The sequence below is a fragment of the Neolamprologus brichardi genome, chromosome 7 (genome assembly GCF_056152115.1).
Source record: "Neolamprologus brichardi isolate AB-2024 chromosome 7, ASM5615211v1, whole genome shotgun sequence".
Taxonomy (NCBI): Eukaryota; Metazoa; Chordata; class Actinopteri; order Cichliformes; family Cichlidae; genus Neolamprologus; species Neolamprologus brichardi.
Window position 1 is genome coordinate 66,727,206 of NC_142110.1, and position 12,898 is coordinate 66,740,103.

At 42.8% G+C, this 12,898-nt stretch overlaps 1 protein-coding gene across 1 annotated transcript in view; it reads left to right on the forward strand.

The window, feature by feature from the left end:
* Window positions 1-9,831: 9,831 nt before the first annotated feature.
* cmip (c-Maf inducing protein) overlaps window positions 9,832-12,898 on the forward strand; it is a 46,400-nt gene continuing 43,333 nt past the window's right edge. Inside the window, exon 1 of the mRNA XM_087844190.1 lies at window positions 9,832-10,828. Within this exon, the coding sequence (XP_087700316.1) occupies window positions 10,505-10,828 (324 nt within the window). The 5' untranslated portion in view covers window positions 9,832-10,504. The remainder of the gene's footprint in view (window positions 10,829-12,898) is intronic.

Consider the following 12,898-nt stretch of genomic DNA (forward strand, 5'->3'; position numbering starts at 1 on the left):
TTCAGGCCACTGAATCAACTATTGGTGCCTGCAGGGCGAGTTTAATTTAGGAGGGTAAAAGTTACGTTTTCATTGTTTTGTTTTGTACTTTTTCCACAATCTGTAATGACTGTGAATTTCCAGAGAAATGGGATAGTCTTACAAGGCCAAGCGAGTAACCTGATCTCAACCCAGTAAGACCATCTTTGTGAGGCACTGGAAAAAAACGATCCTGAATGCAGTGAGAGCACAGGATGGCTGTAATTCCCAAAACAGTTCATGCAATTTCAGTGGAAACGGTCGTCAGATGTTATTTCAAGATTATTTTCATTATTGCCGAGTCTGTATGACAAACTCCATCCTTGATGGGACTTGCATCATTTCCTTTGCATTTTGTTTGAATTTAATTGATATACCTTTATTAGACAAGGGGGATTTTTTCCAATAAGACTACAGATGACGCTCCCTGTTATAACTCGTCTCCTGAACAACACTCACCGGAGGGCCCGAGGTGTTGCAACAGGATGGGCTTTTTTTTGAGGCACTGTTGGCAGTATGGTAGGGGTGGGGTCTCTACGAGAAAGGTGAGATGACCCAGCGGAAGCAGGTGTAAACCTCAGAGGTGATACTGAGGTAGGTGTTGTGGTTTGGGACCTTTGGGAAGAGATTTTAAGCTCCTCTCTCTTTTAACAGCCTTTCTCCTTCATAAGGACTCACTCGCTGCTTTGTTAGGTACACCATGCAATTGTCTAATCAGCCAATCGCATTGCAACAACTCGTATTTCAAGATTAAACCACTCAGAATAGGGAAGAGAAGTAATCTCAGTGACTCTTAACCTGACATGATTGTTGGTGCTAGATGGGCTGAGTGGTTGATATAATTAATCATGTGTAGAGTAACCTGAGGATAATCTGAGAAATACACAGTGAGCGATAATTCTGGGTGAAAACCCTGCAAACTGCCCACTCAGGGTATGAACAGACCCCACTATGGCCCAGTACAGGTGTGAAATCTGAGCCACGCTGACAGTTTAGTGTGGACAGCCCACAGTAAACAGAGAGAGCCCGTGGCGTACCCACAGTATGCCCACATTATAGATGTGAGCTGCCCTACATTTTACACAGGTACGGAGGCCCAGACAAGAAAACCCACACACAGCACAACTGTGGTTCAGATTGGTGGGTTTATGCTTTGGGCCCCTCAGAAATAAATGAGCATAATTTAAATGCAGCAGCATGCCTGAGTATTATTGCTCACCGTGTCAGTCTCTTTATGACCACACTGTACCATCTTCTGACGGGTGCGTCCAGCACGCAGCGTCACAAAGCTCAAATCATCTCAAAACTGGTTTCCTGAACCAGTTCCCTGCGCTCCAGCGGCCTCCACAGTCACCAGATCTCAACCTAGCGCAGCCGCAGAGCCTTTGGGATGTGGTGGAACGTGAGATTCCCGTCGTGGATGTGAAGCCGACAAATCTACAGCAACTGTGTGATGCTGTCACGTCAACACGGACCAGAATCTGAGGATTCACCACCTTGAATCTGTGCTGTGAAGAAGTGAGGCAGTTCTGAATGAACAAGGGCGTCCAAGCCCGGTGTTGTGCCAAAAAGTGATTGCTCGTATTTAAACTGCTATAAGTTCAATTCAATTCAATTCAATTCAATTTTATTTATATAGCGCCAAATCACAACAAATGTCGCCTCAAGGCGCTTCATAGATACAGAGAAAAGCCCAACAATCATATGACCCCCTATGAGCAGCACTTTGGCGACAGTGGGAAGGAAAAACTCCCTTTTAACAGGAAGAAACCTCCAGCAGAACCAGGCTCAGGGAGGGGCGGGGCCATCTGCTGTGATTGGTTGGGGTGAGAGAAGGAAGACAGGATAAAAGACATGCTGTGGAAGAGAGACAGAGATTAATAACAGATATGATTCAATACAGAGAGGTCTGTTAATACATAGTGAATGAGAAAGGTGACTGGAAAGGAAAAACTCAATGCATCATGGGAATCCCCCGGCAGCCTACATCTATTGCAGCATAACTAAGGGAGGATTCAGGGTCACCTGGTCCAGCCCTAACTATATGCTTTAGCAAAAAGGAAAGTTTTAAGCCTAATCTTAAAAGTAGAGATAGTGTCTGTCTCCTGAATCCAAACTGGAAGCTGGTTCCACAGAAGAGGGGCCTGAAAACTGAAGGCTCTCCCTCCCATTCTACTTTTAAATACTCTAGGAACAACAAGTAGGCCTGCAGAGTGGGAGCGAAGTGCTCTAATAGGGTGATATGGTACTACAAGGTCATTAAGATAAGATGGGGCCTGATTATTTAAGACCTTGTATGTGAGGAGCAGGATTTTGAATTCAATTCTGGATTTAACAGGAAGCCAATGAAGGGAAGCCAAAACAGGAGAAATATGATCTCTCTTTCTAGTCCCTGTCAGTACTCTTGCTGCAGCATTTTGGATTAACTGAAGGCTTTTCAGTGAGTTTTTTGGACATCCTGATAATAATGAATTGCAGTAGTCCAGCCTGGAAGTAATAAATGCATGAACTAGTTTTTCAGCATCACTCTGAGACAGGATATTTCTAATTTTAGAGATGTTGCGCAAATGGAAGAACGCAGTCTTACATATTTGTTTAATATGTGCGTTGAAGGACATATCCTGGTCAAAAATGACTCCAAGGTTCCTCACAGTGTTACTGGAGGCCAAGGTAATGCCATCCAGAGTAAGAATCTGGTTAGATACCATATTTCTAAGCTTTTCAGCGCCGAGTACAATGACCTCAGTTTTATCTGAGTTAAGAAGCAGAAAGTTAGTGGCCATCCAAGTCTTTATGTCTTTAAGACATTCCTGCAGTTTAACTAATTGGTGTGTGTTATCTGGCTTTATGGACAGATAGAGCTGGGTGTCATCTGCATAGCAGTGAAAATGTATGCTATGTCTTCTAATGATGCTGCCTAGGGGAAGCATGTATAATGTAAACAGAATTGGTCCTAGCACTGAACCCTGTGGAACTCCATAATTAACCTCAGTGTGTGAAGAGGACTCTCCATTTACATGCACAAATTGGAGTCTATTAGATAGATATGATACAAACCACTGCAGTGCAATACCTGTAATACCTACAGCATGTTCTAATCGCTCTAATAGGATATTATGGTCAACAGTATCGAATGCTGCACTAAGGTCAAGAAGGACAAGCACAGAGATGAGTCCACTGTCAGAGGCCATAAGAAGATCATTTGTAACCTTCACTAAAGCTGTTTCTGTGCTGTGATGAACTCTGAAACCTGACTGAAACTCTTCAAATAAACCATTCCTCTGCAGATGATCTGTTAGCTGTTTGACAACTACTCTTTCAAGGATTTTTGATATGAAAGGAAGGTTGGAGATTGGCCTATAATTAGCTAAGACTGCTGGGTCTAGAGATGGCTTTTTGAGTAAAGGTTTAACTGCAGCCACCTTGAAGGCCTGTGGTACATAGCCGATTATTAGAGATAGGTTGATCATATATAAGATCGAAGAATTAATCAATGGCAGGACTTCTTTGAGCAGTTTTGTAGGAATGGGGTCTAAAAGACACGTTGATGGTTTGGAGGAAGTAATTATTGAAGATAACTCAGAAAGATTGATTGGAGAAAAAGAGTCTAACTTAACATCAATGGAACTAAGAGTAGCTGTAGATAATATTACATCTGTGGGATGATTATTGGTAATTTTTTCTCTAATGATAAAAATTTTATTTGTGAAGAAGTTCATGAAGTCATCACTAGTTAACGTTAAAGGGATGGTTGGCTCAAAAGAGCTCTGACTTTTTGTCAGCCTGGCTACAGTGCTGAAGAGAAAGAAGTAACTTGTTGGGCCATAATATATGAAACATATGTCAAATGCATCCCTTATGGATGACATAAAGTCATCTTGAGCCACAAACAACATTCGTGTAACAAGGTAGAAGCTGCAATCAGTTTTTGGCAGTGACTTTTATATAACCTTTATTTATGCAGTTAAAAAAATCTCATTAACATTAAAAATGTCTTTTGTAAGAAGTAGTTGGACAGCAGAAATGGCTCAAATATTACAATAGTTCAGTAACAATATTTTAAGTGGGGATAAAGGACCGGATTGGTTATAATGTAAGTACAATAACACAGAGTTGTAAAGATACTTGAAAAACAGATAATTTTTTAATTCTCTATATAACCCCTTTGTAAACGCTGTTCACCAAAGTCTATTTATGAACATACGTAAAGATATTACACATAAAAAAAATACACAAACATTGGAAATCAGTTTATGGCACAACACCGGCACTAGCAATGTGTTCATAATAAAGTATCTGTGGAGTGCATGTTCCAATCTTAATAAAGTTTTCTCATGTCCAAACCTTTTTCTCTCTTTTTTTGGGGGTGGGTCTGTTCCCTGTGTATATATGAAGATGTGATCCCCCTTTGACCTAAAGTGTTTGAGGGATGAAAAAAATGGTTATTTCCCACTGTAAGGAAGAGGACTCCCTTACTATATTTATATTATATTATCTGTATAGCACTTTAGAGCACACCTTTCACTTTATTAAAAGCACTTTATCAAGCACTTTATTTAGCATTGCACTTTAAGCATGGACTTGCACACAAGAAGTTTAAATATTTATTGGGAATTTTAAAATCAGTTGGTAGCCTTATTCCAGATCCTGCACAGCTGCTCCTCATCAAGGAATGTGGTGGTTGTCTGTCAGGAGAAAAGAATGGTGATTGAGGTTTACCAGTAAGGAAAACTAATGCAAGTTTGTGTGTGTGAAATCTAGGGATAAAAGTGGTGCAAATAAGTGTTTGTAAGATAATGATTACTCACCTTTCTTACCTGTGTCCTCTTCAAGGTGTTTGGGCAAATGTTTCCCCGGGGGTCCAGACACCATTTAAAGGTTCCGGGAGAGACCATTGGTAACGAGAGTGTGGTGACTCTTGTTGTGCTTGGGTTTCTGGGTTTTTATAATACTGGGTTTGGTGTAACAAGTGTAAACTATTTATTAATATGAAAACGTGAAATGTATTTATTTATTCTTATTGATATATTGTATACTGTGGTGGAAGGTTGGGATTTAAGAATTTACCTGAGAGTGGAAGAATGGTTTAGTCTGTGACAGCTGAACATATTTAAGGCTGCCAGTTGTCGTTAGAGGTGGATTTTGTGCTGTGAAGAAGCTCGACAAGTTAATTGTTGTAAGGAGAGCTGTATAGCAAATAAATACTTTTGTGTCACCACACTTGCCTTGGTCCATCTCACTGTGTTTCCAGCCGCTAAGGGCCGCCACATTTTTAGGACATCTAACATCTTTTTTTTCCAGGTGCAGGCTTGCACAGTCGAGGTGTTGCCTATAGCTTGTTCAGTAAAATCAAACTTGTTACAAATCTGCGTCAAGTGTATGTCGGTAGAGTTTAAACGCTGTCTGAACCTTTGCTCTCACTCTTACATGTTTGTAAAAACACAGAAGTGTCTGCTGTCGCTTTGTCTGTAATAACTTTCTGTCTCTTTGTGGTTTTTTGTAGCTCCTTTTAGTATCTTTGTGTCTCTTTGTGGTCACATTGCATCTCCGTGGGGTCGTTTTCTCTTTTGTCTTTGTTGTTATTTTAACTTTATGTTTTTTACGTGTCTGTTTGCATCATATTACATCTCGATAGGCTGATGTTTTCTCTTTAAATTCCATCTATTTGTATTTCTGAATGCTGAAACCGAGTTCATGATAACAAATGCGTAGTTACTCTTACTTTGGAGCCTCATGATGTCATTAAGTACACAGAACACAATCGGGCTTGGTGCTCTCTATTTTTTCTGCTTTTTTTCTCATCCTTTTCTTCAGTGATGTGTTCAGGATGTGGAGTGTAATACTTAAGAAAAACCACAGAGATCACACTTAATCAAAGGGAGATTACCCGTGATGGATAAATATCGCCGCCCCCTCATCACCTGCGTATTTGTCATTCAAATACATGTTTGTATTTCTGCTGATTTGTATGATGCGCAGATAAACGGCCTCTGTGGATGGAAGTTCTGCCATGAATACGACTAAACAGGTAACGGAGCTGAAATGCACAGAAGGTTAGGAAAATCAGCCACAAAGTAAAGCATCTACCTGGGAAGCATTTTTTTATGACCCACCTGTGTATGTGAGTTAGTGGAAACATGAGTCACGGTGACTGTCAGCAGTAGCTGGGAAGGCATGACTCCGGGGCTCGTATTGTTCAACATCCGCTCGGATGAGACATCTATGACGGACGTTGGCAAGTTGTGGAAGTTGATCTTTGCGATCCAAAATAAACCCGTCGGAGTCCAAACCTGCTGATGGACGAGAGTAAAACCAAAGATGTACAATGTCCTCTGACGGCTGCAGCATTCATTACATTCCTTCGGATGTGGACATAATCCTGTTGGTTAGTCATTCTGCTGGGGCAAAAATATGTTTAGTATTTTCATGGCTAAATACATTTTTGAATGATAAAAATCAGAAACTTTATTGTCATTGTCACAGGTACAACAAAATTAAGAATGGTCCCCGATCATTGCATCATCCCTAGCAACATCAAAATATAAATAAAACAATAAAATTCAATAAATAAAATAGAATACTTAAAATACTAATAAGACGTAACAGTAAACATTCACATACATTCCCACATACATGCTTCAGACCGTGCATAGATTAACACGAGTGGCGTGATGGACATTTTTTTGTAGCATTCAGATGTGTTATTGCAGTTGGATAACAGCTGTGTTTGAGTCTATTCGTCCTTAGCTGATTGACTGCGATTACTGTCTGCCTGAGGGCAACAGTTCAAACAGGGAGTGGCCAGGATGTGAGGGGTCTAAATCATTATTTACTAATTTTCAAATATTAATATTAATGTAAACACAGTAAAATAGCAATAAAATGTTTGGGTTTTGTTCTTAAAAAATTATGTGGAAATTCTGAACACAAAGCTTCCGGGAAAGAAAATGCAGCTTTGGGAAGCTGAAATAGGCACAATGCTACTTACACCCTATTGGCTGGCATTTGCAAAGTGTTTTTAGGATGATACCTTAAGGTATATCTTCTGTTTGACCTGTTAAAATAGGCAGTTTTCAGCATTTTTAGACAGGTCTCCCTGCAAATACCAGGGGTCAACTTTAATTTGAGAAAGTCTATTTATTCTAGGCTTCTCAAAAAAACTAAGGAAAAACTTGATAAACAACAATAACTGGAAGCTGTCTTTTTGCAAACAATCAAGACTACCACGACCTGGATGACTGAGAACCGACACAGACACACATGTGCACTGAAGAAGCAACAATAAAACATCCAACAGGTGATAGTTTTGCAAGTGCTCTCCACGTACCATCGCTCTCATCTTGTCCCTCCTCACTCATGTTTCTCTAGTTTTACCTTTTTGTCGGTGTCTTTGTCACATCGTAGCCAGGAGACTTTTATAAGATCATGCAAAGTTTGCTATGTCTTGCAGAACAGCCTCATATGGAAATTTCAAGTTATTTTCCTCAAAATTTCAACTTATTAACTCGAAATTTTGAGAAAAGTAACTTGAAACCTAGATTGCAACAAACTGGCGCTTTCGAGAGTACGTTTGCTGATAGTAACGCCATGTGGTTAACAACAGAAGGATTTCATCATTTGTGAAGCCATGCTGAAAATACTTGTGCATTCATGACCTGGTAGGTTAGCTGTAGCGTTTGTAGCTGAGGGCTTTAGCTTCCAGGTAACAAGGAAATGACATAATTCACGTAGATTACTGATTGGCAGCACTAAGTCAAAAATTTGAGTTATTTTTCTCAGAATTTCAAGAAAGATAACTCAAAATTTCGAATTATGGATACTTGGCTTCCAAAGCCTCAAGAGTCTGGGAGAGATAATGGGAGATGGGCCATAGAAGGCCATCAACCCAGCAGCAGGATTGGTATCTGCTCCTTTGGAAGAGGGGGAGCAGCGAGACCGCTGCCACAGCCCTATAAAATGACCTTGAGTGGGCTACTCGGATGCAGGTTTCTGACCAAATTGTCAGAATAAGACTCCACGAGCACAGGATGAGGTCCAAATGTCCAAAGACAGTCACACAGCACATGTGACAGATGTTATGGCACCTATGTAAATGTACATGCTTTTTGTAGCAGTTGGGTTTTTCAGTTCTCCTTTGTGGTGGCTTGTCACATTCTTGCTCAAGAGACTCTTCGTCTGTCTTGCATGCTTTACTGTGTCCGTTTGAGGCTATGCACAGATTTCAGATGAGGTTTCGGTTCAGGGACTCTTAGGGCCACAGGAAAGCCTTCAGCTTGCACCTGCTGAGATATATAAATTCCCCTCTTGTCTTTTATCCGTCAAACTCGGGTCCTACCAGAGGCCTGGGAGCTTGAGGGTCCTGCGCAGTATCTTAGCTGTTCCTAGAACAGAGATCTCGGATGTTGTTCCCGCGCTCCGATTCCCACTGGGACCACTGTTACTTTCACCTTCCACATCTTCTCCAGCTTCTCGTTTCCCTTCTTTCTGATGTTGCTGTCATTTGGTATCGCTAAAAGTCTTATCTTTCTCTGCTTGTCTACCACCACTACGTACAGTTGGTTAGTCATCACCAGTTTCTCCGCTCGATCACTCGAGAATGACTTCCACGTATGCCCTGCCTGCTAGCATCTTGCACCCTGCTGTTATGTACACTTATTTTATGTTATGGAGCTTGTGCTCAGAGCTCGTTCCTGTGCTGCCATGATTAGCCCCTCTGTGCTGTCTTTCAGTTCAACTTGGATTTCTCAATTATTAGCCACTTTAGTCACTTCTTCCATCAGATATGCTGTGCAGGGCCCTCCCCTTTCTCAGGTTGCTGCTGCCTGAGGTTTTCACTAAGCACACCATCAGTTGTGGCCATCTTCCAGATGTACTCATGGATCTGTTGTTTCCTCCTGGACAGCGGCTCTGACACTCACTAGTCCCCAGCCACCTTTCTTCCACTTAGCACACAGTTTCAGGGTGCTGGAGAGAAAGCCCCCATGTCAGTCAGAGTCAGTGGCTCCTATCTCCTCCTTTGGTCAGCTTATTATCCCAGCAGGGTACCTGATCATGCAGCTGACTCTTCAGGACTTATCTGACCCTCTGCAGGTGTTTGGTGGTTGCAGCTTTCATAGCAGCCTCTTCATGATTCCGATTTACCTGCATACGTTTTAAATGTAGAACTTTCCTGCATTCATTCTTGCAAAAGATTCATGTTCAGCACATACTGGAACATAATGCAGTGAAGCTCTCGGGCTTTATGTTCTGCTTTCAAATAATCATTCCCAGCTGCTGTCATATTATCAGAACTGCTGAGTCTATACACTTAAAGGGATCATTTACTTTTCTGTCTGATCTGGTTTCTGAATTTATAACAAATGATATCCAACATATAGGCCTGTAAATACAAATTTCTTCATTTTATGTGCATAATGTGTATTACTTTAAAAAAAAATCAATCCTTTCCCTTTCTGTTCCCCATTTCTGTTCACAAAGTTGTCTCTGAGAGCCACAGAAAACGAACCTCTGCCTTTGCAAATGGCAGATGTATCTAATCTGGCCGTGGGGGCTGTTTTCGATCAGCAGCTCGGAGCTGTGTAAACTGCCCGTCGCCTGCACGCATCAGCCCGCCAGCGATCGTCTTTTCCTTCCCTGGAAAGTGACGACGCTGCATCATTTCCTCAGAACCGGGAAAAGAAAATGAGGATTCGCCTGAAGTCGCTGCGCCCTCCTCCATTTTTCTGCGCGCACGGGGGAGGAGGGTGAGCGAAGCTCGAGCGTGCGCCCTCGGCAGACACTCAAGCGCAAAAGACACACGGCTCATCCGCTCACCTCCCCATTGACGTCAGTCCGGTGTCACATGAACGAGCGAGGACCAATCGGCTCGGCGCTGCCGGAGAGTGCTGGCTGCTTTACACCAAGATAGGGGGAAAAGACTGAATAAAAGGAAACCGTGCCAGTGAGCTTGTAATGACCACAAAATCCCACGGAGGAGCCCACGGTCGCCGCCATTGGATACGCGTCCCGTTTTCGCGTGAATCCCGCACGTTTCTCGCTGTGGATTATTGCGTTTGGAGCCAGGGCGGACGGAATGGATAAGGCCATGGCCCTAACATATTGAGTAGCTCGTTGGTGGCGGTGGTGGAGGGGGAGGCGAGACGCGCACCGTGGAGACAATTTATGGGGCATTGTGCGGGGAGGGAAATGGTGGATTATTTGCAGTGTGTCACGAAAATCTCCCCACATCTGGATCTGCTGCCTTGAGACACTGATCGGTGGCGTTTCTGCGCCTGTCTACAGTAACCGAGGTCGTGTTGTAGCAGTTGGTTGGTAGGTAGGTACCCCCCCTCACCCCCCACCCCCAAGCTCGATCTGAACGACCTCATTTTTATTTTAAATTATTATTATTGGATTTTTTTTATATATTCATGTCGGATTGTCGTGTCGTGGCGACGCGCTCACTCTCCCCTCCTTGAGAGCAGAAACTGTTGGATTACACACAACTATGGATTTCACCAGCGGCGGCGGCGTTGAAGGCAGCGAGCCGCACAACAATCAGTTCTACCAGTGCGAGGAGAACAAGCCTCTGCTGGCGGACATGTCGGAGAGCAATAACAACACGAAGCTGGGCGCGGGGCCGTGCAAGAGGTCCCTGCATCACTGCAGCAGCAGCGGGATGCGATACAAGCTGCTCCATGAGGGGGACATCCAGGTGTGCGTGGTCAAACACCCCCGCACCTTCCTCAGCAAGATCCTCACCTCCAAGTTCCTGCGGAGATGGGAGCCGCATCACCTCACGCTCGCGGACAGCAGCCTGACCTCGGCCACGGTAAGAAACCTTCCGACACACACACACACACACACACACACACACACACACACTTTCCTCATAATATGCTGCGTTACACATTCCAGTTTTGCTGTTTGCCTTTTCGTGTCTGAACGCGCACCCAGATTACGCACAGTCTGCTGTTGACGCAGTTGGATGAAGGCAGCCTGTCACTGCTTTCCCTCCTGCTCCTAATCTGGAACCCCTCCCCGCCACGCCTCCATCACTTCTCCTCACCTTCCCGGCGACCCTGCCCGCTTCCCAGGTGCCTCTCTCCCGCTTTGAGCTCGTCCTTTGACTCTGGGAGGGGTTGTTGCGTTTGCGTTTTAAATATTAACAGCTAAGATCTTCTTCCTTTAATGTGTTGGAATAAAAGCCATCTGTGGGGGAGGGGGGTTTAGGCTTTAGGTGTGTAACATGAAACCAGCTGAAGGTCTGCTCCAGCAACCTGACCAAACAAAGCGCTGCTGCTTCCTGCCTGTCAGAGGGAGGCCGAGAGAAAGAGGATGCTCTGACGAGGTGACATCTCTTTGGTCATGTGATCACATGGAGGCTCTTTCCTCTGCGGATGTGCAGGCCTACAGGTCCTGGTAATCAGCTGATTGAGCCAATGAAAACAGACCTGGATGGGATCTAATGGGATTGTTTAACCAGTAGACATAAAGGAGGAAATCCAGCAGCAAAAGAAACAACATGGCCATTATTTTAGGAGCTGAAGAGTCTGGAGGAATCACACACTCTGTAATTACTGCATTAACTGCAACAGGACCCGCGTCAGTAGGGATCAGTTGTAATTGTTAGCAGAACAATTAAACCCTGTGATTTCCCCCGTCTGTTGTTATTATCTCATGACATTTTCCTCAAAGCGTGTTTTATCAGCACACCTTGTTAAAGGCCCTTTGGACGTCTGCCTATCACACCCACGCTGGAGGAGTTTGCAGAACTGCTCGCTGCAGTGTGCAACACCTTGGGAGCTGTTATTATTTCAGAAAAGGCTTTCCGATATAGTCGATGACTTCGTAGAGCTTTCAGGGAAAATGGATATATATATATATATATGTCACGGCTCAACTTTTGCCTTACACTGATTGTTGGTCGCCTTTATGCATTATCTCATGGGCGTAACACAGCGAGTCCGTGACACCCTGAGATATGTGTGAGGAATCAGGGGTTATATGCAAGTGTTTTCATTTACAGGATGAGGTATCGAGAAACTAGCTGATTAATAGAAAAATAACGTGCAGCTCTTTTGATAACGACTCCGTAGTTATTTGTGTAACCAGCCTCTGCAAAAGGCAATTATTGCAGTTAATTCAAAGTCACCACGTTACTGTTAACATCAGAGTTGCCCCTTTCCAGGGCACCAATATGAAAATGTCCTTAACGGTGTGCCAGGTTAAATACCCAGCGCCATCTTGTGGTTCAAAGTGGGATTACACAAAAATACATCCCATATTTTTTTTGTAATTATTATTATTATTATTTACTCATTGTAGCCTCAAATACAAGATTTGTAAGAACGATACTGATGTATAATGATGAAATGATACGTTGTCCTTTTCTTTGCAAGACACAAATCGCCAACACATTTTCCTAACGTTTGTTATGTGCAGATATTTACCAGTAATTAAGATATTTTGATAAATGCAGTTAAAAAAAATCATTTTATTGTCACATAAACTTCCCTCTGTTCCTGACAGGGAAGTTGCAGAGTGCCCCCTGGTGGGCAAAAGATGTAACATCAACAATTACAACATGGCTGAAGGGTGTTTCTTTCATCTCTGCTTTACTTCTTACATTTTCATTTATCAGCTGTTATAAATGCAGATACTGAAAGAGCGCTGCTATATTGGTCGCACTTGAATTATTTTAATTTAAATTGATATTTTGTTGGTATTTTGGATGTAAAGCCACAGCAGATGTTTCTTTAAAATCTGCTGAGAACTTCAGAAAATGTTTGCAGTTTGAAGTAATTGTATAAACTATAATTTAGTAGCTGGGAGGTGTGTATGTGTGTGTGTGTGGGGGGGGATTTATTATCTCAGTGTCATATGATTTATTGTTTTTTAA